Source organism: Embiotoca jacksoni, unplaced genomic scaffold (genome assembly GCF_022577435.1).
Source record: "Embiotoca jacksoni isolate LCO1_2020_lvr unplaced genomic scaffold, fEmbJac1.0.p SCAF_4, whole genome shotgun sequence".
In the NCBI taxonomy this organism is placed as follows: domain Eukaryota; kingdom Metazoa; phylum Chordata; class Actinopteri; family Embiotocidae; genus Embiotoca; species Embiotoca jacksoni.
Window position 1 is genome coordinate 6542861 of NW_027185392.1, and position 27475 is coordinate 6570335.

A 27475-nucleotide genomic window follows, 5' to 3' on the forward strand; every position below is an offset into this window, starting at 1 on the left:
TGAATGTCGCGCACATCATGCCTTGCTGCAAACTATAGCCTGGGCTGGTGTCTAACCTGCAGCTAAGTCGAAAACTTGCAAAGCCAAATACAGAGGCAAAGTTTATTTTATTTATTGTGCTCTCACCCTACATAGATCAAAAAAGAATAAATATATTCACTTGGTTTTTTTTGCTTTTCTTGGGTCTAGATTTGGATTTGAATGTAGATTTGAGAGTCTTTGTGCAGATAGTTTTAATGCACACTTTCTATCCAATCAGAAAGATATGTGCATCCAGACCACCATGTGAAGCTGTCTATTGAATGATAAAAGTATTCCAACCTTTAATTAAAAGTAGAAATACAGCTATTAAAATATTCAACAAGTCTTGGACTAACCACTGTTCGAAGGTAAGAGTACATAATCATTCACATAAAAATGTACTCATTAGGCATCAGAATGGCTCATTCCAGTTTAATTATTATGTTTTTATACTACTTAAGTAACCTACACACAAGTGGGCTACCTGAATTATAATCGAGTTAATGTTCTACTATTGGTGATGAAGAATGAGATGTGCATTTTGAAAAAAATGTACGAGCCATCCCATAAAAACTAAAAATCCAATGTGCGGTGGACTAAGACCTGATTATGTGAATTCTCATGAATTAGAAAGAAACTGGGTATTTTGCATGTTGTATTAGTTGTTGTTGATGCTGGTTTTTTTGGGTTTGTTTTTTTAATTTAAAGAGACAGAGATTACAAAGATAACAAAAAAATCGGTTTACAGAGTATAATATACAAGTATAACAATTAGAAAAGAACCAGAGCTATATCACACCAGACAAAAGTATTACAACACATCCAGAAATGATGTGTTTTGACAACAATCTTGTTGGTCAAATTAACAATTAGTCTGACACTGCTCAACATTCTTCAGGAGGAAAACAAAATACAGTCTTGATTGCAAAATTTACATTACTTACATTTATGATTATTTGACATTACTACTGTTGTTTCAAATGTGTTTTAAGAAATATGTCTTCTTTGGGTTTTTCCATAGCGAGTTCTTAAAATACGCTTAATAACACATCTGCAAAGATCTTGGCAGATGTTTTTTTTTTTTTTTTTTCTGCTGTGAGAAAAAAAAATAACCTCCAACAGGTGTTAAAACTGTTTCTGGTTATTCGTCGTCGCTTCTGCAGTGACGCCCGAGGACGAGGCGAAGTCTTACGAAACACCTCCCTTCGGCAAACATCGTCACTAGTCGTGAGCTCAGACTCGGGTCAAGGATGGAGGAAGAGGCACGCCAGCTTTTCGAAGAAGGAATAAGAAAGAAATTGGTCAGTCCTGGTAAAGGAGAGCTGTCGACCTTCCCCAATGGGACCAAGGTAAAACTACAGTGTTACGTGTTGAATGTTTTGAGTCCTGTCTTCTAAATTAGTCTAAAGAATGCGACGATGCGCGTGAGCTAATGCTACCAGCGGTGGTGTCTTTGCTAACGCACCGGGCTCAATTAGTTAAGATTAATGTGACGCCAAATGCCTTTCGTCCGTACATAGGACAAGCTTGCGACTTTTGGCTTTCTTCGCGGTGATACAATATTAGCTGTGGTTCGTGTGTTGTTGTTGTTTTTTTAGCCTGGCACCATTTTTCCCGTTTTTTTTTTCTTCCATCTGATAGAAAGATAGGGGGCGGGACAGGATGGTATGTGTTTGTGAATTCTGATTCGTCGGTAAACCGTGTCAATCAATTTTCCGTCGTTATGAGTGGTCAGAATATAATGGAGCGTCGACGCTCTCCAGGCCCGTCCGAGAAGTGCAGATTTCTCTCTTTCTTTTTTTTTTTTTTTCCGGATAAACAAGCATGCATCGATCTCCTGACCATTAAAGCGAAGTGTCGCAATAGTCGTTTTAACCGAGTAGTTTGTCTGTGTTTTTATATATATATATATACATATATATATATTGTTTTTTGTTTTTAATTACCAGGTGATCTTTCACTACCGCACCAGCCTGTGTGATGGCACTGTACTGGATGACTCCAGAACTATGGGGGGGCGTAGCAAACCCATGGAGCTCATCCTGGGCAAGAAGTTTAAACTAGCTGTGTGGGAAAGAGTCATCATCACCATGAGACAAGGCGAAGTTGCAGAATTTAACTGCGACACCAAGGTTGGTGAACAGCAAATCCTGTACTTGATAGGTCGGCTGTCTTGTTCTTATTCACTGCTGATTTGTATTGTTTGCCTCCTATTTCGTCAGCACACATCGTTGTACCCGCTCGTGTCCCAGTCCCTGAGAAACATAAGTGCTGGTAAGGATCCTCTGGAAGGTCAGAGGCACTGCTGCGGCATTGCCCAGATCCACTCCCACCACTCTCTGGGCCACAAAGACCTGGACCAGCTTCAAGCCAGTCCACAGCCTCTGGTCTTCAGCATCGACCTGCTGGAGGTGAGCAGGATGGAGCGAAACCAGAGTTTAACATCATTGCAGTCGGGGCTAAGCATGGAACCAACACAATGCCAGAGTTTTGCCAGCAATACCTTTTTTCTTACTTGCGATTTTAATTAGAACATAAATGTAAATATAAACATTTTCTTTAGAGCCTTTTAAAAAAAATGTAACTGAAGAAGAAGGGCTGCAAATAACAATTATTTCATTATCTGTTGATTTTTTTTTTTTTTCCCAATCGATTTGCTGTTTGGTCTTTAAAATGTAAGAAAATTGTAAAATGTTGACAATTGTTTAGCAAATAGTGTCTTAAAGCTGTTAGATGAATGTGGAGTTTAAAGTACTACATTTTCTGCTGTTTTTAGCAGTAGTGCTGTGAACACAGAACTTATAGTAATGTATAGGAAAATGCTCCATTTGTACAAATTAGGTAGATTACTTGGGGGTGGGGGGAAGTGCCCACAGTTCCATTCCAACTCCTGCTGTGCCTAATAAACTCAAAAAGTAAACTATACAGTGTGAACGCTGAAGAATTTGTATGTGTTACGAAGAAGAACTACAGATTTACCGCTGCACTCTCTCTGCTCAGGTTCTTCGTCCCGGGTCGTTCCAGCTGGACGTGTGGGCAATGACAGATGAAGAGAAACTTGATCTCGTGCCTCAGATCCACGGGGATGGCAACGCGCTCTTCAAACAGGGACAGATTAAGGAGGCCACAGACAAGTACTACAATGGCATTGCCTGTCTCAAAAATCTACAGATGAAGGTTAGGTGTCAGTCAGTACTTTGTATTTCATTACTGTAAGCAAGAATATATTAATATCAAATTCTTTTTTTTTTTTCTTTTTTTTTTTAGTTCTTGAGTAAATTGGAATTAAAAGAATTCGTGGCTTTTGTTTCTTCCTTCAGGAGCATCCTGGAGATGAAGCTTGGGTGAAGTTGGACCACATGATCACGCCGCTGCTTCTCAACTACTGTCAGTGCCAGTTACTCCAGGGCCAGTACTACGAAGTCATCGAACACTGCACCGCCTTGCTCTTCAAATATGAAGGTATGGCTTTGTTGTTGGTACAAGCAGAGGTGAAACATTTTTGCTGCTACCACAGATTACCATTATTTATGAGTTCAAACAGGGAGCGCAATATTTAGGATTGATTTTAAATTAGGAAACGAGTGAAACACAAAAACAAAATGAATGTGGGGGAAAGCTGCTGCTTTCATCATCACGAACACGTCAAATGAGGGAATATCTTGCGGCTGGATAGTGTCAATCCCTCCAGTAGAGCTCAGAGATTCTCTACCAAAGCTCACTGAAGCTGCTGTGGTGTCCTCCACAATATTTGCTTATACTTTGTGTTGTTATTCTTTTTTTTATCACTCATCTGTAGTAACAGGAACAAATCATCACATCGTCCTTCAAAGCGTCATCTTTCACGTGCGATTTTGTGAATCAGTGTAAAATCTTTTGGATCCGACTCGTGTGGACAGATCGGTTTGCAGATCAGAAATTCTTGCATACCGCATTCGTAAAAACTAGTCTCTCCCCTTTGGTTTATTTTTACAGCGACTTTTGTAGTTTGTAGTTAGCACAATGAAAAATGTAGCCCAGTTTTTAGCAGTAAAACAGTGATACATTTTTAATAATTATGCCAAACTGCCTAAGAAGACCTAAGAGGACCTACAGCACCACCAGAAAGTAACTATATTCACTGCATAGTATAATTTCTAGCGTAATAGATTTTACATGGATTGTTCTACTGCATTTATTCAGGTTACCGGGTGATTCCCGCACAAACTGTTTGTAGTCACTAACAGCAGCTGAGTTGCATCACGGTTCATGTGTCTGTCACACAAGTGTACTGTAACGTTGCTCGGTGACATGTTGTTTTGGAGAGTTTCAGATCCTGCAGGTTCATTAGAACCTAGACGTGACTATCCTCTCTACTTTTTTTGTTGTTTTTGTTTTGTCATCTTGTACAGAAAGCCTCGTTTACCGCTGTTCTTGGTTTGCTCTGATCTTGTATGTACAGACAACGTGAAGGCCTTCTACAAGCGGGCTAAAGCTCACGCCGCGGTGTGGAATGAGACAGAGGCGCGAGCGGACTTTGCTAAGGTGTTGGATTTGGACCCCTCTTTGGGTCCGTCTGTGGCCAAGGAGGTGAGGCTCATGGAGGGGAAGATCCGCTCCAAGGAAAAGGAGGAAAAGGGTCGCTACAAAGGCCTGTTCAACTACAACACGCCGCCAGCCACTGCCACCACAGTCAGTCCACTTTGAGTTCTGTTCATTACTTTTATCCACTTTATGGACAGATACCGAGTTAAAATGAGAAGCTTGTGTGATGAAACCGTTTTGATGAAGCACCTTATGTCCTTTATTCTCTTCACAGGGTTGAAGCTCTTTATGCCGAGAGAATGCCTACGCATTTCAAGATGGAGGAGAAACAGCACCTGGGGTTTTAGTTTTATCCAATGAACCCAAGCCAAACACTCAGCAATCCTGCTCTCCGTGGTACACACCGTCAGGTCATATACACAAACGCAGCCTGCATTCCTGCATTATGCTTCTCAACTCCCTCTTTCTAAATGTAAAATTGAAGGCTTTGTTAAGAACGTGCCGATATTATCAGCTGCACGAATGAAATCCAAACCCCATGGAAACGTCACATCTGTACTGGCCAGCAGGGCCGTATATTCAGTGCATCATATTCATTGTTTAAGGGAACCCTCGATACAGAGTTTTCACTTGAACCTCGTACAGATTCGGAACGTTTCTCAGTGAACGACTCGCTCCCAGTCGTGGACATCCCGCAGAATGTTATCCTTAGCACAAGCTTTAACAAGATCCACAGCGGGGAGAGTCTTTTTCCTTTTCACATCATTACGAGCTTACCTTCTGGTTTATACAGCAAACACCAGTTTCCCGTAGTATTAGTAACAAGTAGGTTAAGCATGTTTTGTTGCTTTTATCTGAAATATGTGCAAAGATGTCAATGACAATCCTTAAAATTCTTCGTAATCAACGAGGAGAGATTACAGCAGAGTCCAATTCCAGACTGAAGTGCTGCTCTCCATTCAGAAAATCTTTTTTTTTTTTTTTCTCCTCGAGCATGGACTCACATTACACACACTCACATTCAGACCTCTGCCTCGCATAGCCAGACTCCCCTTTTCTATCCTGGTCATAGCAGTCGCATCGCTCCGTGTGGTTGGTGGCTCATGAAACTGAACTGTCTGTGACAATCATTATATAAAACACACGGACTTGTATTGTCTTTGTTTTCCCCCCGATGTACTTATTTCACATATGTAATAAATAGCGCCATTATATTGTTTTTGTCGAGATGTACTCGGCAAAAACGCCACAGTATCTCCCTCACTCGCTTTAGGAAGAGCTACTCACCACTGTTCATGAGAAGCAGTGAATCATTAGCCCAAGCCTGTCTGAGGTGAGATCTTACTGAGGGTGTGATAATTGTAACTTGAAATAAATGTTTATCCCCCATGTTGTATTTTTTTTTTTATTTTTTATTTTTAAATACGATACCTCCAGTCAGATGATTTGTATCGGTGTCCTCTTGTATCAATTGGATAATCCTTCAAAATTTAAAAAAAAAAAAGTTTCTCTTCGAGTCTTTCAGAGCGTTCAGGTGTTGTGGCGTTTGTCAGATTAAGTATTGCCTGGTGTTAAAGAGACTTGCTCACAGTTTCAGTTTCCTTTGCAGTCTAGAAACTGTTTGCATTAATGTTTCCTCAACCACTCTCAAGGACTCAAGGATGGACCAATCAAATGTCTGGTTAAGAGTGATAACGTTGAAGTCATCCTACATTTTTTCCTGAATATATTTGCAGCACCGGTAGTTTCAATGCTCCTTGGTTGAAGGCTGCAGCAGTAGTTTCCAAATTAACCCGAAGTCTACGCCAAGTAGGATGCGACGAGCGGAAATGATTCCCTACAGAGGAAGGCAAGACCCCATTTACTCTGAGAATTTGGGTTTGGTGACAGCGAGCCCTGAAAGGTTTCCAGCAAGTGAACTTTGTGTTTACAGTTTGTTTGTCAAACTGCTTTTGCCGAGGTCAGTAAAAAAACATTTAACCTCAACTTTAAAAAAAAAAAAAAAAAAAATTCACAGAAGGGTGTCTCTACAGCTATAACAGTCTAAAATGTATCCACCAATTTAATAGAAAGCTGAAAATGTTTCACAGATGATTAAAAAGAAAAAACACAAAATCGTTTTTTTGTTATTTAATTAAGATATACATACCGAACTGCAAAAATCTGGTTTACAAAATTTCCATACTAACAAACTGACTTGATGTACAGAGTTCATGGGAATGAGAATCTAATGTGTGGTTGTACTACAAGACATGATGAAAACAAAGCAAGGGTGAATGGGAAAAAAAAGGGTATATTCAAGATCAGACTGGAGAAACTGGAGGATCAGTGAAGTTTGAACAGCGATGTCATTGTTAAAGAAAAGAAATCAACTTTCTTGATCAATTGCCATTATTGAACAAAGAGTAATAGAAACATTCCCATCCATTTTACTACGTTTTTACCCAGAGTTTGACACAAAAACTGCTGAAATGCCCCACTCTTTTTTTTTTTTCTTTTTTAAAATAGGTAAAAAAACGTGGTTTTGCATTCGGCCCGGAGGTCACAGAAAGTTTGTCATCATGAAAAATGGATGTGGTCAAATGCAGTGGACAGAGGACACGAGAGGGACATAATGCTTCTGTAAAAAGCCAGCAAAGAAAGCTCAAGGTGAGAGGATAAAAAGTGGTCATAAAACATACAGTGAGGATCATGATGAGGGCAGGCTTCTGCAGGGAAACAGTGACGGGTGAGGGGACTTTCCCAAAAGGTTATGTACGGGCGCTTCTCTCAGTCTCTGCAAGACACTCCCTGACCAGTGCACGGGCATGGATTATACCTGGACAATACAAACATGAGGTCAATTAAAAAAGGGACAAATAGATTAAGGTAAAAAAAAAAAAAATCAATATGTAGAAATGTTCAGCGTCAGTCGACCCCAACGTGAAGAAACTAATGCACCCAAAACCTGTTTTTTTTTTGTTTTTTTTTTGCTGAAATAACAATAGGTCTGTTGAGCAAGAAAACTGCTGGTCGAGTTCACGGATAATTACAGCTTATTTCAAGCTGGCACATTTCCCATAAACGGGGGAAACCGTGCCTCATGACCCCAATGAAGCCACATCTGTATACAATTCGTCATTCAGGAGGATAATTACCGTTTAATTACCGTTTAATGAAGAGCCTCAGTGAAAGACTAGCATTTTAATTACAAAGACGGAAGTGTTTACGGCTGCAATCAACAATTAATCTAGCAATTTATTTTTTTTCCTTGATTCATTTTATGATTCATTTGATAACAAATGTGTAAAAATGCAGCACGGTGGTGCAGTGGTTAGCACTGTCGCTTCACAGCGAGGAGGCTCCGAGTTGGATCCCGGCCCGGAGCCTTTCTGTGCGGAGTTTGCATGTTCTCCCTGCGCCTGCGTGGGTTCTCTCCGGGTACTCCGGCTTCCTCCCACCATCCAAAAATATGCACGGCAGGTTAATTTGGTGATTCTACAAATTTCCCTTAGGGGTGAATGAGCGCGCGAGTGGTCTTTGTTTGTCTGTCTGTTTGTGTTGACCCTGCAACCTGTCCCTCGCCCAAAGTGAGCTGGGATCTTCTGCAGCCTCCCCTGTTCAGGATAAAACGGGTATCGATAATGGATGGATGTCAGAAAATGGTAAAAAAAATAAATAAATAAAAGTGTTTCCCAAAGTCCGAGGTGCAGCCTGAAATGTTTTGTTTTGTTCCTTTCAACAGTCACAACTAAAAGATATTTAATTTATTATCATGGAGGACTGAAGGAAGCAGAAAATATTCACATTTAAGTACATGGAATCAAGAGAATTTTTTATGAATGACTCAAAACATTTAATCAATTATCAAAGGAGTTGGTGATTTTTTTTTTTTCTGTTGATCAACTAACCATTACAGTTCAAGATACTTTGACCCCAAAACATTCTGGTCTATTTTTAGGGTAATTTCACTACTTTAAGGATACATGTATTTTTTTTTTTTCATAGCAGTCAAGGCTATCCAGATCTTACATCATCTTATATTATAATGTACATCAAGGAGAAAAAAGGATTTCATCAGATGAAACTAATATGTTTTTATATGCATCACAACATAAAATACTGGCAGTAGCGATATCGTTTTTAATAATTACGTAGTGGAACCATGATGGTGGGACACTGTGACTTGGCAATATGAGAAAATATGTGCTCAGTGCATGGTGGAAATAAACGTCATTGTTATGTTTATGGACCGACGTCTCTTGGTAATAACTTTTGAATGACTGCTATGACAAGCAAACGCATCATTCATTTGTCTTGATTTCTACGGGCGTTTTCTGTCTTTATTCGACGGTGGAGATTGACGGGAAAATGAGGAAAAAAGAAAGCAGGGGAATGGACATGCAGCAAAATGTTCGGCTGGACCAGGAACTCCCTGCTCAGGCCGCTACGTTGCCATTGGAGATGCAGGTAAGGTCAACTTGTGCCGTTTCATTTGATAGGCGCCGCACATCGCGGTGATGAATACTACCTGAGCAATTCAACCGCGAAAGAGGGGATGTGTGTGTGTGTCTGTCAGGCTCCAAGCACTTTTATTACACCAAATAATTCAATATTTACAGAACAGATCTGCCTGTACTGAAGAGTAAGAGCAGAAGTCTTGTTTTATTTCTGTTACTCGATGACCAGCGTCGTCGCCCATTTACATCGTAAAAGCAAGAGGAGTACAGGCAGCGTGCTGCACCGCCTTTAGGACTCGGTTTACCTTTTCACAACACGCAAATGTATTCCGACAACAGATGCGTCTTTTACAAGTGAAACATACCTCTCTTTAGCCTCTCCATTGCGCTCTTGCTCCCAGCGTATGTAGGCCTGATCTCACGACTCATCTCCTCAATGACAGACAGAAGCTCACTGTAGGTGGACCCCTGGGACACTTTGACAGGCTGTGTTCACAAACATATGATGTTCGGGGAAATAAAAAAATAAATAAAAAGATCCATCAAGACTTGTCATAGCTGAAATATTTGCATCAGAAATGAAAAGAAACAGCATTATAAATGTCGACTTTTAGTTCCAGGACACTGCGCAATGCAAACTTAATGTAAAAGCGCATGACCTGGGTTGAAGTGTTTTTGACGTATTGATTCTTTCACATGATAGATAATACATAACTGTTGCCATTTAATCGCTTCCACACCGTCATGCTTTCAGAACTGTAATGAAATCGAGCTCTCCTTTCCACCCTTTCAATTTATGCCAACAATAATGTGCCTTTTTTTGTTTTCTTCATTTACATGCACCATGGCTCCCTCAGCGCTCTCGCTATGTTTATCTGCAGCTGCCTCAGTAACAGCCTTCCCTGACAGTCAATATTTACTGCACTTCAATACAGCATAGATGTGGAGAAACATCTGGTACAGAAAGGAATTTGACTTTAGATATCTTAAAATCATTTCTTGGATATTTGAATGCTCTGATTTAAATTCAACTTAAAAACTCTCCTGTTGACCGAGTCTTGACCCCTTTTTTTTTTTTTTTTTTTTTATCTTTTTGTTGGATGCATAAGAACAAATCTCCACGAAATTATAACACGATCTGTTGCATGAGCTGCAAATGAAGGAAACGTTCATCATAAAATAAGCAACAATTAATCCTCTTATATGAATTAATAGTCATGAGGTACCTTTGGCCCAGCGTGGGCTGAAACATTTTTGCTCTGTTCCAGACAAATAAATCATTTTTTTTTATTATTTATTAATTTGCTTAGCTGGTATTATACAAGCTCATCTCCTGGTAATCACATGCCAGGTGCCCTATCGCATCGAGAAACATTCCCCAGTTTGTAACAAGCAGTGTTAACCAAAGTACGAGCAGAGTGTATTACAGACATACCTGAACAAAGCCCATGGAGGGGGGGCCGAAGTCACTGAAAGCTGGCCTGAAGTTAGACGACGAGGGGAGAGAAGGAGACGGCACAGAGGAGCCTGGTCAAAAGAGAATAGACGTATCACATAAAGAGAAATGATGACGAGGAATTACCATCTGAAACATTTGATTTAATCTATGCGAGGTACAAGTCATTAATAAACACTGTAAGGTTTGTAAAAATTCAAATGCCGGGGTCATTTTGTTTTTAAATATCGATATCATCATCACTCGGTTTAATGTTCTTCCGGTTTAACTACCGGATCCGGTTATCGTTTTCAAACCATGTTTTCTGTGGTCACGGTGTGAAATGTTTTATATCCTTAACACACAGAAATGACAACGAGCCAATAATTGCGCGCGCATCATTGAAGGCCGTGCGGTCTCAAGAGTACCTGGGGGAGTGTGGTTGGAGCCAGATGGCGCCGGAGCGATGGGTTTGTAGCTCATGGCGATTTCAGCAGGCAGCTCCCCGTACGATACGCTGCTTCCTTCGGTCCCGTCAACCCGGTGCTTATACAGCTTTACTGTTGATGATGAGCTCCTAAGAGCTGATCCAAAGAACATAAATACAAAGAAATAACAGTAAAACAAAATGAAATTCAGATGCAGCTTCAGAATAACGGGAAGGAAGCACTTTCCCGCCAGTTTGTAGGATGCAAAGCGATCTAAAAAAAAAAAAAAAAATTCTAACAGCAATGTTCAAGCCTTTGTATACTGTATACTTCTGACTACATATGGGAAAGGAGAGTTAGGAAAAAAAATCAAATCAAATCAAACAATAGAATCACAATATTTTGCGTTGCAATTTTGAATGCTGAGGATTGACATTGAATGATATAATTAAATTTGTCAGGTGAATGCAACCTTTATGACAGTGTTGATCCATTGGTCTGCTTCACAATCCCATTTTGCTGCAATAAAAATGATTGAAGTGAGATGAACAGACTGCAAACTTTATTTTATGAAATCAAAAAAGATGTTCACAAAGTGTTCCTTTGGGCACATCATTTTGAGTTAAAAAAAAAAAAAGGTAATAAATCATGGTGTCGTGCAATATGTTACACCAATACCCAGCATATTGCAAAATATTTAAAACGGCAATAATATCCATGTTGTGACTAAAGTGTCGTGATAATATCCTATCTTGGGGCATTCAGTGACTCCCAACAATGTGAGAAAGCTCTACCAACATCAAGGCTAAATCTCAACGACTTCACTTGTGCAACACCAGACTGACCAATCGGCGTTTGACATTTCAGTTTCATGATCGATTTTGTGCCTTTAAAACGGAAAGCGGCGACGGCACAAAACAAGTTAAAGAGTAAGATGCAACCAAGGTCCCTGCTGTGGTTCATGACGTCTGAACCTTAAATGCTTGTAACGGTTAAAACGTCAACATTTGAACTTTAAATGTAAAGATTTCCGGCTTGATGCACGACAGGATTTATTCTTAATGCCGCTGCAGTTTTCTCTTCCTCAGATCAGTTGTGAAATACCAGCTGCAATAACTCAAGTAGAACTACAATTAACGACAGCAACTGAAGAGTTGTTTACGACTCCCAAGAGATTTAATTTAGGTAAATTCACAATTAAATGGGAAGAGGACTTAAATTCCACTTTTAAACAAGAGTGGATTCGAAAATCCATTAAAATCCAAAGCATTTTAAATCAGTGCTGCTTTTTCTAGAAACCAATCCATAACAACCCTGTCATGTCATCTTGTAGCAGCCATCCCTTTAGAGCCACAAAATATTATAATAAATCCTCAGTGATGCTACTTTTAAATCGGTGTATTAACGTTGTTTGTGAATGGTATAAAACACTCAAGACTGGTCTTCACTCATCATTCAAGGGTCTGACAGCCATCTGGGTCACGTGTTAAGTTAGATATGGATTTCACTTGATTTGCTCAAGTGTGCGGGGTCTAATGAAGCCTTTCGGAGCGCGGATCACCTGACCGTGAGCGTTCAAAGTGAAACGAGCAGAGCCCGGAGGTGCTAAACGAAACAAAAGCTGACGTGAGCTTGAAATCCGAAGGAAGGTGCCGAGCTAACCACCACTTGTTAACGTTAGCTGGCTTAGCTAGCTCTTGCCGGTTAGCATAACAAAAAAAAAAAAAAAAGTAAAAAGGCAGAAAAATTAGTCGTGATGGCGCGTTTGATGTTCTACGTACAGACAGTGAATGGTGAAAGGGCTAACGACGCTTCTGGCCATTGAGAAGACCACAAAATAGTCAATAGAGTTGGATATTTTTTTTTTACCTTTTTAAGGAGACAAAAAAATCTTGTATGAACGGTGAGCCCCGGCTCTTCCTCTGTGCGTGAGTCTGCGCAGAAGAGAACAAGTGGACTGTTGTTTTGTTTTTTTTACTTTTGGAGCAAGATGATTGGTTAATAGAGGAACCTATGACGTCGGTTCTAAATGTTCCTAACAAAATAAAATACAGGACAACTAGATAGATAGATAAATAATAGATAGATAGATAATAGATGGATAATAGATAGATAGATAGATAGATAGATAGATAGATAGATAGATAGATAGATAGATAGAACTTCACAAATTAAGAGAGACATAATAAACAGTAACTAATCTATTACAATTTCTTCTGTCAAACAAATTTAGCATATTTAGGTGGGAAAAAAAAGATTCATTAAGGCTTCAGTGAACTTTCTATCTAATCACCTGCTGTATTGGTTGCCTACTTACGGCCCGATCTTGTTGGGACGCCTGTTTGCTTTTCCTGGTCTCTGCTGGAATCTCTTAGGCTTAACAAGACTCTACATTTTGCCACCTTGAATTCCTCCTCAACTGATGACAGATGGAGCTGCAGCTGCCCAGAAGGGATGTACAGACCCACCGAGGAGAAGATTGGGGGAATTCCCAACCATCTCTGCAGGTGCCTGTTGGTTTTCCTCTCGATACCTTCTACAGCCGTCATGGGGAACTCATAGATTGTGAAGAACCAAAGAAGACTGGGCAGAAGGCCATGCTAGTACAGACAGGTTTTAAATTTGCCGGGCAGTCCTGACCTGTCAATCTTCTTCAGCTTTCCTTCGGTCTGCTTTACAGCATCTGCAACGTTGGCTCCATCTGTCAGTGACGCGTTGAACCACTTCCCCAAACACTTCAACGGGCTGTCCTCAATGGATAGAATGATCTCACCTTGAACGTGGAGGCTGAACTTGCTGGTAACTGCCTTTCTTGATCACCAACCTTTTGGATTTCCTGGCCTTAAAGGACAACCTTGCCCAGGTGGCTATGTTGTCCAGGGTTTCCAGCACCCATCTTGCTTGGACATGTGACACCATAGTTATTGTTAAGTTGTCCATGAACCCTCGCATTACCTGCTGGATGATGCCCAATTCCACTGTGGGGCCTCGGGTTATGCCCTCTGCTGCCGTTATTAGAAGGTTCAAGGCTGATGGGAATCTGAGTTTGATCCCTGCGAGATAGCTGGTGATCATTTCTTGAATAGCCGCTGGGATGTAGTAGTGGTCGTGTGGGATTGACCCATAGGCGTTTGCGAGATCTAACCAGACGATTGTTAGGTCGCCCTTCTTTTGTTTGGCCTCTTGGATCAACTGGCTGTTCATTGACATGTGTTTTTTCAAGATACATCAAATGAGACAAATTATCTTTAACCAAACGAGCAAACCACCGATGTTGTTTTGATAATGTCCCTGTTTGCAATGTAAAAGTTTAATATAAAAATGATTTGCAGGAAGTCCTGGAGACGTAAAGGAAAGTGAAAACGCAAACGTCCATCACAAAATGTGATATAAAAGTCTTTCATATGGAAACTAGCTTTCTGTCACATTTCTTTTCTATAAAAAAAAAAGGCCTTTCTGTCACGATTCTATTCCTGTATTGCAAGAAAGGTCTTTTCTATCCCTCATGTGGCGACCTTAGCTTTAACCAGGTGACCTATAACAAGTGTTTATAAAATATGGTTCCTGGCTAAGAGGACATGAACAAGGACAAGAAAAAAGAGTAGAACACAGTGCTCCTTGTTTGACCCCTTGTGGTATCATTCACTGTTTAATGAGTGTGTCATCTTTCCCAAAATGCAACAAGTGATCTATTAGATAGTCTGGTCTCATCTAATCTCATCTAATCTCCTGCCTTGTGCCAGTGATGACAGCAGTGTCAGTCTTTTTTTTTTTTTTTTAACTCTACGTAGTACTGTAAATTACATTTATTGGCAGATTCTGGACACTCCTTAGGTTTTTGAACATGATTGGATTTATCATATAAGGCCTTGTTCTCAAGGGTTTGAATGTGTTACAGTATTTACTAATACTTTAACATGGTTTTTAACCAATGACAATCAGCAAGAACAATCACTGAGAAAAACATTCGATATGTTTCTTGTTCATTTGATTCTGTTCTTCTCTTTGACTGACAATATTCAATATCAGAATATTATAATAGGCAATGTAATATTTATAATATTTAATTTAAAATATGACATTTAGTTAATGAGGTCTTAAGATAGATCAGCTGAAATAAGGAAATTAATTTACTTGAGCAGACACTTAGAGCCGGATTAATAACGCAGAGCAGTGGCTTCTGAGGTTTTTCCTGAGAGACATTTAGGCCGGCATTCGTATGAATTTTAATGAATTAAAAACAGGTATTGGGCTCGCGGCAGATTAAAAGCTTTCGTTGATGTATTTCTGTTAAAAACTAGAATGACAAAGAAGTATTCCCCATTTCAGAATTCACTTTGAAACTCCATAATGAAAGGAAAGTTAAAAAGACTTCAATTTCTTTTCATATTGGTACTATTACATCAATAAAGAAGGTAGAACAAAGTCGTAGAAACCCAGTGGATCCTTTTTTCTCGGCTGAGTTCAAGTGAGAACAGATCAAATTTGTTGATTTTACGAAAACCATACAAATTGTTCTACCCACTGACCAGTATCGTGTCTTTAATAGTGACAGTAAGTGTTTGTGGTGCTTTCTGGTGTCCTAATTAGGCAGTTATAAAGGTAGTTTTGTGTCTTTTTATGCAAACACTAAAAAACTGTTTCTTGAGTGAATTCCTCATACTACATTCAAAATTCAATTAACAAAATGATTTGGGTTACAAACAAATTCTCTCTTACAGGGATGGTTGTGAGAAAAAAAAACGTAGGCCAGTAGATGTTCAGCAGTGAGCCTAACCAGTGGATCACTATCTGCTTTCTGGACTGAAATAGGCCCTCAAACACTTCTGCAGTGTGACCCCTAACTCAAACAATGCTTGCTCACTTATAAGTATGTGTGTTAGTAAATGTGGGTCATTTAGTAGGTGACCTCAATATACTTATAATCAATAAGCTGTTTGTGCACCTCAAACCAAAGCAATATCAGCAGCAGTTGCAGCTGAATGTAGATCTAAGTGACTGAAGAGCTGAAGATGTGCATGTGCAAAGTAAAGTGTCTGCACTCATACTAGAGTTACAACTGTAGCTGGGACCTGATTTAAGGATTCTTAAAACAAGAAAATGTAGAAAGGTGTGGTACTGTAGGGGCAAGAGGGATGATGTAATAGTTTCTCTGCAACAAAGGAGAAGAAAAAGATTTGGACAGTATCTATTTAGAATGATTTAAAAGATGATGCAATTAGAAAAAAATGGCTAAGATGGTACAATGGCCTATTGTAGGGTTCATAATTCAAAGGACCTGTCAGAAGGAGACCAATTAAAAAAACACAAGTGACATGCTTATGGATATTTCTTTGTCTCTGGCAGGGCTAAAAAGGAGGGGAAATAAATAGGTGATGTTTTGTGGTAAAAGTTGCATTATGCTAAATAAGGTATGTGTAAACCTGTTCCTGTGAAAATACATGCATACATGCATTAACACTGGTTATTCCCCAAAGTGTTTGTAGATTTCAGCATCCTGAATATTGTACAAAGAAGAAAAATTAGATGCGTGAGGGTAATAGTGCAGGATCAAATATTACACTCGGGAATAGCAGTGGGTTGATCTGAACGCAGAAAAATAGTTTTTTCATATCTTACCCGGAGATGAATCATAGATTGCTTATCATCAGAATTGAATGCTTGACGTGATGAGGCTTAAAGCAATTTCTTTTGAAAAAAAAATCTTTAAAGTACTCAGATCTTTTGCTAACTAAATAAGTGTAACTTACCACAGGTAAAAGTCATGCATTCAAAATCATAGTATTAAAGTATTATCTGCTAAAATAAAAACAATCAAAAGCATCAAAAACAAAACTACTTGCTCTGGCTTATACTATTTTATATCCTCCTGAGACCCAGATGTTCTCATTTGAGGTGCTCAGAGGTTCCCCTGTCTTGGTGGTTGTGTCCAGCCTCGGCATGCAAAGTATACTCCTTCACAAGGACCTGTACACTTTGTTTGAGATTGGTTAAAAGTTAGTAGTTAGTAAATCCTTCTGTCTACTACAAAGGCCATTAAATAAAAGTTGTGTTTAGAAAGGGTTACAATTTTTGTGCACTTATGGAATCTTACTAAGCTGAAGTTAAGACTCAAATATTGATGAATTGATGACAATTTGATCCTTTGAAATAGAAACATAATAACGGCAAAAAAATGAATCACTTAATACCTTTTTCGCCAGAAAATGAGAAAGCTGCAAAGTCCGGATTTTTTTAAAATGAAAGTCAGTGTGTTCTGTTAACCACTTCCTTTACAAATGTGGCTCCACAGGAAAGCCCAGGATGTACTCTTGACTTTACAGTAGAACTCCAATAGATTGTAAAAACAGTGTTGAATTTAGAGGTCTCAGACTTTCTCAGAGGATATGACATTATTAGATTGGTCATATTGATAGTGGTGGAGCTGAAGTCTTATATTCTTTTGATACAGCTAAATAGTTTAGTTAGGGTAGGGTGACTTTTATGAGTGACAAAAAAAGAAAGAAAGAAAAAAATGAGAAGGTTCTGTTATATACTTTTGTAATAACTATTTGACCTTTTCTACTATATGAAAGAGCTAAGTCAAGGACAACTAGGCTGGCTTAAGATTATTGAAGTAAAGAGCCCTCAAAAGGCTGAATTGAAAGAATTTGTTTGAAGATAACTTTTGAGTTTCCTCACAATCAGTTTTGCGTTATTGTGCAGAGGCATGAGCTCCGACACTTTTTGAAGAATGTGGTTTGGGTCACAGATAATTTACGGCTCTGCCTCCTCACTATCTCCTTGAGAGGACATGGGGGCAGCATGCCAATTATTTTTCTGGCTTGTCAAATCAGTTTCGGAGTTGAGATTTGACACAAAGGTTACCAAACCATGTTGTAATACAAAAACAAATGATACATTTAATAGCTACCTGAATCTTTGCAGACATTAAAGACACTCACGGATTTGGGACCAACCAGACAGCACTTTGCTCGATGAGCACACTTTAACTGAAATTTCTTGAAAGTTATTATTCTCTCAGCTCTCCCTGCTGATTGAAATTGGGCTGTAATCCCCCGCAGACCTGGGATCGAATACCATTTCTATAATTTTATTTTTTTTAAACTTTTACCATCAAGTTGTGAAAACACTCAACGATCTTTTTTGTCTCTGACTTATATGTCTGAAACTTTTGTCAATCATCATAAAACTTGATGATGTAGTTGTTTGTGTACTTATATTTCATATATAATGCAAAAATTAGGGGGGCAGCTTACACAGCCTTGAGGAGCTCTAGTATTTATAACTTTTATGTCAGAGAGTTAAGTTTACTTTCACCTACAGTTGTCTTCTTATGAGAGATTTATGGTACCATCTGATTAAAATAAAAACATTAAAATGTAGCATAGATATGGGAAGTACAAGTACCTGCAAATGGTACTAAAGTAGGCATATAATATTTGAGTAAATGCACTTTCCACCACTGCAGAGGTGTTTTGTGGCTTCAGTTTCCTTGCTCTATATGATACTTAGCTTTAATTACTGTATTATCAACAGCACTCACGATACATTAAGGATGATTTTATGTGTTGTTATCGAAAAATCATGAATTTCATTTTCATACCTTTGATAATAAGGAATTGAATGTCTGTATCTTGGAGGACACATCTGAAATTGTATAATTTTGGCCTAAATACACTAATTACAAAAAAATATTTATATGCATTTTCCCATTAAAAGGTTCTTCTTTACCAGGCATTTCACTTTCACTGCTACCCCCAGCCAACTGTCACTTGAGGCCATAGAGTGTTTTATTAAACAAGGGCTGCACACATTTAGATTAATGGTGCTGGAAAAGATTCCGAAAGCATATTTGTAACGCTCTGATTCAAGTTCTGTAGCGAGACTCAACATCTAATCTCATATTATGTAATTTATCCATATGTGTGCTGTGTATATCTACAGAGAAGTTGTAAACTTTCTCCATGTTATCAGTTAAGTATAGCTTCTAGGCTTATGTGTCTAATGAATAGTTATTCATCTCTATCATTACTCTTGTTGCCTTAGAATGAAGGCCGCCCATTCATCATGCACTTATTAAATCATGAACTCTAAGTCTTTTTCTCTCTTTACAGTACACAGTCTTGGGAGAGCACACTAACAACATGAAAAATTGTTCTTTTCAGTTCCAGCAAGCCAGCCAGGGAGTTAACCTGAACAATACAAGGACCTTGAAACTCCATTTATTATCTATACCTGCTACATCCTGTACGGGATCACATTTTTCTTAGTAAGGCAGGGTTACATGCGGCCAGGCCATCAAAGGGCCAACACAGAAAAAAAGATAACTAATCAGGATCAAATTGACACATTCGAATCACATTTAACCGAGCATGCAGGTCCTTGAACTGTAGGAAGCTGCAGCACTTGGAGAAAACACACGCAGGTACGTGCAAACTCCTCACAGATAAACCCCAGCTGACTGGCAGGTTTGAAGCATGAACCATCCTGCTGTAAGGTGCCATTGCTAACCACTGCACCACCACGCTGCCCCGATTACGTTTTAATATATGCACTTTTCTTACTGTGACGTGTTTTTTGTAAAAATGGTACAACTCCATTTTTCCAACCCAAATAGGCTTGTACTGTACACACTAACTGAGCTAAATCAAATTGATATATTTCCATTTCATTGCTTCCATTTCCTTCTTAGAATCATACACTGGCCCACATGTTGCTGCTGCTGGCCTGAGTGGATGGAAGAACTACCTCCATCATATTCGAGAGCTTTCTTGGGAACCCAACACTGCAGTGTTTGTTCCTTTCCTTTCACATATAAGATGAGCTTTCTCCAACTCTAGCTGAACAAGTCTGCTGAACAAATTGTGGCTTTGATTTTCTATTTCATGCACAGTTAAACTTTTTTTTTTCTCTCATTGGCAACTTTGGGGTGCCTTACAGCTCTGAGAGAGTTAGAAGTATTTTATTTTTTTGGAGAAATGGTTGAAATTAAACATTCTTTTTCACTTTTTACCTGCTTTACTTTGCTCCTCTCGTTGAATTAAAAACAACAAATAATCACATTTATATTTGGATGATAATTATTAAGGGTTAAAAAAACACAAGTGAATTAGTAACAGGTCCCTTATTTACTTTTACAATGTATATATGATTACATTTACAGTGGCAATCCCAATGATTAAACCATGCTGACTTTGTGAAGCTTTACACGGTTTTATAAATTAAATGTGAACCATCAGAATGAGTCTTTTGACAGAATAAATCAAATGTGTAATACAATCTTTATTAATCAAGGCTTTGGGAGTTGGGGTGCGCAGATTGCTGCTGTGCTGCAGAACCTTCTGGCAGATCCACAGCTATAAAGAAAGAAAACCAATAGATAAAAGTTGTATTTAATATTTGTTGGGTATGTTCATATTTTAATGATATTTTTATTCCAGTAAGCGGTTTAAGAGCAGAATTTTATGATTCCAACTTACGGCCTGGTAAATGACGTTGAAGTTCAGATAGAAAGGTCAAAGGTTTAAGGTGACCCCAACAGCTGATGCAAATGGCAACGTAAAACCGACTTTCGGATTTCTTCAGGAAGCCATCAAAAAAGCAAAAACCAGTAGTTCAGAATCAACAGCGGGGCAGCCAGACCACTCCCCACATCCACACCACCCAGAAAAGAATCGGGTCAATGGTAGGTCTCTAAGAGTTAGAAATACACATAATTAAAAAATAAGAAAGTAAAATATGCCTCGGATGCCACTACGCAGTCTGCCTATAAATGACAATCAGACTATTATTTATTGTTAGTAGATGGTCTCTTGCTTTGTCTGTGAATACTAAATGTCGGTCTTCGATACTTTTTATCATCAAGACAATGTGTAAATGTGGCTTTCATAACAGCTATTACATAGCTGCTATGTGTTAGCTGTTGGGCTAAGGGCTCTGCTACATGCAACGCCAGGACGTTCAGACCACTAGCTCGTGAGGTGAGATGTTTAGGGAACGTCTGTAAATTGGGCTACTGAACATTACCTGGGTTACACATGCATGATGTACACTTATTTACGTTTGATTCCTAATTTACCATCGAACTCACGCGGGCCGGTCCCGCAGGCCGTACAATGCCCAGGTCTGGCCTCAAGGCTCCTTAGTGGCTTATCTGAAAACATGTAGCGTTTATAGTGTACTTGATAGTTATTTTTTCATTATTCGTGTTTTATAAGTATAAATATAGGAGCTTGTTTAGATTTGGTATCGGGCACTACTTGGCTCTCCTTACACGACAGCCAGGACTGTAGTTCTATTTGTTTAAGTACCGGAGCGTTCCTGTGACATGCTGCAGCTGATTTCTAAGGTTGTGTAAACACAACAGATTCCTGCAAACAAAAACAGATCAAAATAACTGTGAACAAGTTGTTTTGTCACCTTGACAAAAAAAGTGGTGAGGTGTCATGACGGTGTGCTGCGGCAGTGTGTATATTGCTGCTTCTGTGTTTAAGTACACAACAGGTAAACGACAGGGAGATGACGCACTGCAGTCCAGAGGCAAATACCAAAAGGATAAAATGTGAAACACTTTTGAAACTAACATGCTGCTTTTTCCAGAGTAATTTTTGTTCCGTAATTTTTCCTATCATTACGAAAAATATAAAACTTGGTTGTGGCATTTTGATAATAGACAAATGCACTGAAGGTCAGGCAGACTCAAATTGAGAGCAGTGCTTCTGTCCCATCATTCTTTAATTATATGCAATCATCATTCTCTGCAAATAGCTCTTTGTTCACCATGTACTTTTGCGACCTTTTTTCCAGAGCTGTTCACTTCTTTTATGAAAGTAGGAACATCTAAGTGCAACAGGCAGAATCATATTCAAGTCTTGGGGCAGGGCCATGACATCTCAACTCTTAAAATATATTTTGTTTACAGCCATAGTGCAGGATTTTTACATAACTGAACTTTGCACATTAAATTCAAGCCCTTCACGAATGAGTCCATGCAATGCTGATGAAGTCTATCACCACAAGATAATTCTCTCACAGGATACAGAGTTTTTAAGTCTAATGTTTGGACAGGGTTGGTGCTGGATTGGTTTAACCGAAGACAACTAGTCCCTAACCCTAACCTTCCACAACATAACAAAAATGGGTGGTTCACAAAATTTACGGTTCGGTTTCTATCATGGTTTTGTGGTGACGGTTTTTGGCTCAGTTTGGTACATTTTTGGTAGAGTATGTGCGGTGACCATTTTTTTTGTGTCAACCTTCTTTTTACTTTTTATTTACTTGGCAAAAAAAGTTCACAACTGTTTTCCTTAACAATATTCAGGCTAAGAACTTCTGGAACATAAACAAAAAAAAGTTTATTTTAACTTAAAATTTTGATTAAAATTAAATTAAAATGGCCACATTAAAGACACTAGTGCAACGCTTCTTGAAAATAGGCTGTTTGATAGTATGATTGCCTGTTTGTATTATTGTTGTGTTGCTTTCACGAGAACAGCTCGCTGCAGACGTAGGTACACATGCCCAACTACGACCGCTGCGATGCTGTATGGAACTGCGTCTATGTGGCGGTGAACCCGCCCCTGCTGCTGAACAGAGCTGCGGTCCCCTTTTTTTCAAATTTGATGAATACTTTTTTAATTGAATCTCTTGATCATCATCAGTTCCTGAGTTACTTACAATTTTTGTGAGCAGTGGACCGGGTGCGTCGGCGATTACTTCGTGGACATGACCAGAGGGCGCAGGTCAGATTTTGTATCAAACTCTGGAAATTAGCAACAGAGACCCTTAAAATGTTACAGGACGGCTGCGACAATGAAGCAATGAGCCTGGAGATATGTTCTGAGTGACATTCACGTTTCCGAGGGGCAGAACATCACTGTACAAAACTGAAAAAGGTGCACCAGGTCAGGTTCGCAACCAGGTGGGTTTTCTTTGACATTGGCAAGGCTGTGCACTGTGAATTCAGCCTCAAGAGGGTCAAAGTGAAATCACTGAGCTCTGCTGTGATGTTCTGAGGCGTGAGGCTTTGATGTTCGCTCTCTTCTCAAGTAAGCCATCGCAGACGCACCAAATTCGACATCCCTGGAAAATCAATAATACACCCACCAAGTTTGAAGCAGATGGGAGGAATGGGTGTCAAGATATGCGAGGGACAAACAAACATAGAGAGTACTTGCATTATAGAAAAAGGCCAACATTAAAAGAGCATCAGAGAGATGCTCGTCTCTGTAGCGAAGGGGCGTTTCTTTTTATTTCCCACTCCGAAGTGATGCAGTAAGCAGTAATAGATAGGTAACCTTCAGTAAACCTGGAGGCCCATCTATCCATAGAGTTATCGAGGCTGCGTTGACATTTTCTTTGACAAGTCCTTGCTTTGTCTCTTCATAAAGTTCTGTGAGTTACTGCACTGCTAATGTTGGCAGAAGAGGGTTTTATAATGCAGCTCAAGTACTTTAATCATTGGCTGAAATGCTGCATCTTTCATGGTTTGGCTGTTAAAATGCTGCAGGGAGAGTTGCTCTTTCCTACCCGACTCTCTTATCCGTGCTGTCACAGTGGGCTGATGTCTTCTTGTATTGTTCAGGTCAAGAGAACATAAATTGTAGGAAAGATTACATCCCTTCATGAGCAACCGTAAACCAGGAAGGGATTGCATCAAAGACCAAGGCTAACTTAGGTTTTCAAATAAGTAGAAAGAGGTTCTCTACTACTGAATAATTGATGTACTAAAATTTTATTGTTATAAATCACTCTTTCAAAAAGTAAAGTGCAGACTGTGCAATAGCTTCTTCCTGCTTGCTGTGAGGCTCCTCAATACCGTGGTCTGTTGATGCAGTAATTTACATATCTGCTCTAATTTGTCAATATCAACATATGGCTCCATTATATTTAAACAGGTGGGATTGTGCCTCAGCATATCTCACAGTAAATATGCTTTCATTAATTCATTCACGTTGTGTTACAGAGTAATGACGAGAATGTTTGTCGTGTCTCACTACTGGATAGGATAGCTAATGGTATGTTCTGAGCAACAAAAACTGAAAGCAGAAGCCTTTGTCTAGTGTGAAAGGAGAAAAAAACTTGTTCTTATTGTTATCGGTATTTCTATTATTTTTTTCTCATTATTATCAACAAGTTATGTGGTTGAGTGGAGTTAGTGAGTGGTGTCAATATGAATAGATACAAAATTTGTTTGCCATGGCCACTTTCTTGGTTCTAAAAAGGTAACCCGTAAAACAACTATATATTATGAAGTTTAGAAAAAAAAACTGTTCAATAGAAATAATGTACCTAGTGTTCACTCCCCTGAAGACATAAGGTCAAATCCTTTTTCAAAAACTTTCAGTTGGACACTAGTAATAGAATTGCCTCAACTCCATCAGTATTTCTGTAGTTTGAATCATACAGCAAACAAAAGTCATTTAAAGGGTCAACATTCCCCTGGTGTGAAGGCCAGCGCAAAGTTGGTCAAAGCACATATCCAGGCACATTTGCCTTTGGATGCAGTAAAAGGGCCTTTTTTCTGTGCTTTTTTTTGTGGCTCAACATGCACTGAGATGGGTGAATTGGTACAACAAGGGGTGTTTCTGTAAAGATGTGTTGGTGCAGTGCAATTCTGATGTCAATTCTGAGGTGAAATCAGGCTTGCACTTCCACCACCTGAAACTAGGCCCAAGTGCAATGCAGCAGGGCTGTTTCTGTGGCCTCAGTGAGCAAGAGTGCACATAAACAGACGTGTCCAAAATCCTATGGACCGATTTGGTGGATGTTGTATGTATTTAATGCCACTTACATTAGTAATTAAAACAATTTTTTTTGGATGCAACCTTCTGATTCAGTTAATCATATACAAAATTAAGCTGACTCTTGTCTACTGAATTGGATGTGAATCAAGCAGCTATTGCGTGTCATGGCACAGTAGTCAATCTTAGTCATAAAAGGCACTCAGGTTACCGACAAAAGAATTGCAATGAAATTACACAAAAATGAGTAAAACTTCAAAACCCTTTTCACCTACTCATCTAGTTTAGTAATCTAGACAGTTGTGCAATACCACAGAATGTGAAACTGTTTCATTTCAGCACAAAATGTTCAGGGAAATTTACACAAGGCAGTTTTGGCCATTTAATTAACAGATGTTTAAAACAGTAGACACTAAAAAAAAAAACACAAAATATAACTCCATGAAAAGTAGACTTGAAGTTGCAAAGATTTTATTTTGGCACATTGATCATTTTCTTTGTTGTCCATGACGTAAACAAACACTTGAATAGTTACAGGGAGCAAAAACCTTGCAAAAGTCCCCGTTTTTCTTATACATAAATACATGTACACCCACATGAACACATTTTTTTTTTAACTATTTTTACCTGAGGCATAAAATATGTTTTTCACAAGAAACACTGAACACTCACAACAATATTTTTTCAGTATGCATTTTTCACTTCATGTTAACCAGCATTGTGAAGAAGCCTGAGTAAAAGATTAAATAACCATTTCATTTAACAATGTTGCAACACAGTAATGTTCTGAAGAAACATATTTTTTACCCACATTTTTTAACATACCTCTATAATGTTTATGAAAATATGGCATACAATTGTTGTTTATTGAATGCAGTTTTCTAGATGAATGAGATGACTGCATGTGCTCCCAGTTTGCTTTCTTTCACACACAAAGTAAAGTAACCACGTTCGTTATCCCTACAAAGGGTACGAACATCACTCCTGTCTATGAATATTAAAAAGATGGAAAAAGTTGCATTCTGTCTTTGAATGAAAGTTTCAGAGATTGTTGCTGTCAATTGTATAACTATATGCTCACTTGTGATACTTTTTGCAGAGACTGTTGAAGTTGTGAATGTGTACATGAGTTAAACACAAAAATATTCTGGATGTGCATTTTTCCCACCAACTTGACATCCTCTGTACCATTATTGGTTATTTTATGTTTACTGTATTTTGTCATTTCAAGCTTACATATTGAATGCATGCGATTATTTCAATATGTCCACAATGTGCGATAAAGAAGGTGGTCACGTTTGGCCTGCATGTTATGTTGAAATTATCAACCTTGTGCACCAAATACATGTTCAAATTCCTAAGGTTGACAAAAGTTGCAATGTTAACTGGTATCTATTGTTTTGCAATTCATTTTCAATTGGCAAGAGGCTTAGACTGTGCAATAACAATGACCCTTAAAGCAGTGTTGGGAAATAACTAGTTTTCTCAAAACCAGTTACGTATTTAAATTATAATTGATACTAAAGTGTTCAAAATGTTATTAAGAAAAAATGTGCAATTTAATTAGTTACTATTCTTTTTTCTAAAAAGCTTATATAATAATGTTTTTGTTGTTTTGCATCTTATCGCAGCAGAGGAGAGCCTTCTATCTGCGAGGGTGGATCAGGACCCTGTCAATGAAATGCTGGAGGCCTTTTAATCTGAAACAGGGTTTTTAAATTGGTCAACTTAATTACGCAGAATTTGAACAATGAGTGGCGTAGTAAGTCACTCATTCACTCACTCACTCACTCATGTGTTTCTAAAACTTTTGAGTTTCTAAAAAGTGCATTATGAGAGCTCTTACATTTTAAAGAATTCATCAGAAACAACCCCTTGAACTTAGTAAAAACCGGCACCTATGGAATGTTGCAATGGCTAGCGTATTTTGTATCATCTATTGTTTGATTTTTAGAAAACATCTTTTTCGCAATCAATGTTAATAAAAACAAGAGCAGTCCTCAGACCTCTCGGTGCTTATATAGTTGGCTGGAACTGACAATGCTACATCAAAAAAACAAAACAAGCAAGAACAGTGGCCTACAAAGTAGGATTTGCAGTTGTCAAGGTAACTTCAGGTTTAACCATAGACTGCATATAAAAGTGGTCATAGCTTTGGGGTCTGAAAAATGAGGCCGATGCGGAATTACCTTAAACTGCAATACCACCAAGGGCCGTGAAGGGTTGGCCCCAAAAAGGATGTGGGCACATACACTCTGATTCAACTTCTCATGAAATACAAAGTTAATACAATTTTAACACATGTCATAACGGTGTCATTCGCTAAAGTCCCTCCTTCCCATTAGTTCCCATTAAAAATTTATATCCAGCACTTATTCAAAATTAAGCCTCAAAAAGCGGTATGCTTGTTTTGACAGGCCTGTGGTGAAGTCAGGTTTACGCTGTGGGTGTCCTCAGGTTCGCGATCAGATTGAGTCACATCCACCTCTCGTTCCTTCCCAGCTTGTCCAAATATGGTCACTTCTGGCTCCAGAATAGAAAGAAGGGGACGGCCAAAATCCGAACTCCTTCAGAACGGCTGTTCATAAACCAGTGGATGAAGGTGTTTTTTAAATGAGATATAGATTGAATTTCCATGTCCTTTCACACACCGACACCATCCTACAGCAGAGACAGCCTTGTACTTATAGACTTATTTCTTTTTTTGCTCCCCACTCATTGCAATGGACAAAAAGCCCTTAGTGCTAAAAAAAGGATATCTGAAAATGAGCAGACTCCATCTGCTTCGGAAGGTCATATGAAATAATCAAAGGCTCCAGAACACCTGCTAAATGGACCCCATGAAAAGAGAAAACCCAGATTTGACCATGGAGAAGTAATTTA

General features: G+C 38.8%; 2 protein-coding genes across 3 annotated transcripts; one reads left to right on the forward strand and one right to left on the reverse strand.

Moving 5' to 3' along the window:
* Positions 1–1234: 1234 nt before the first annotated feature.
* On the forward strand, positions 1235–5934 carry aip (aryl hydrocarbon receptor interacting protein). The gene is made up of 7 exons (XM_069167058.1): positions 1235–1370; positions 1971–2153; positions 2244–2432; positions 3022–3198; positions 3342–3483; positions 4463–4692; positions 4820–5934. The coding sequence occupies exons 1-7, from the start codon at positions 1272–1274 to the stop codon at positions 4823–4825; spliced, it is 1026 nt and encodes a 341-aa protein (XP_069023159.1). The 5' UTR covers positions 1235–1271; the 3' UTR covers positions 4826–5934.
* Positions 5935–6660: 726 nt separating this feature from the next.
* On the reverse strand, positions 6661–12782 carry cdk2ap2 (cyclin dependent kinase 2 associated protein 2). 2 transcript variants are annotated; one of them, XM_069167060.1, is made up of 5 exons: positions 12717–12782; positions 10848–11003; positions 10420–10511; positions 9350–9470; positions 6661–7363 (listed from the first exon to the last, which is right to left on the reverse strand). In XM_069167060.1, exons 2-5 carry the CDS (start codon positions 10900–10902, stop codon positions 7296–7298), a joined length of 336 nt encoding a protein of 111 aa, XP_069023161.1. In that variant the 5' UTR covers positions 10903–11003; positions 12717–12782; the 3' UTR covers positions 6661–7295. The 2 variants fall into 2 exon arrangements, with proteins under 2 accessions (XP_069023161.1, XP_069023160.1); XM_069167059.1 differs by lacking the exon at positions 12717–12782 and adding an exon at positions 11320–11368.
* Between the last annotated feature and the right edge of the window lie 14693 nt (positions 12783–27475).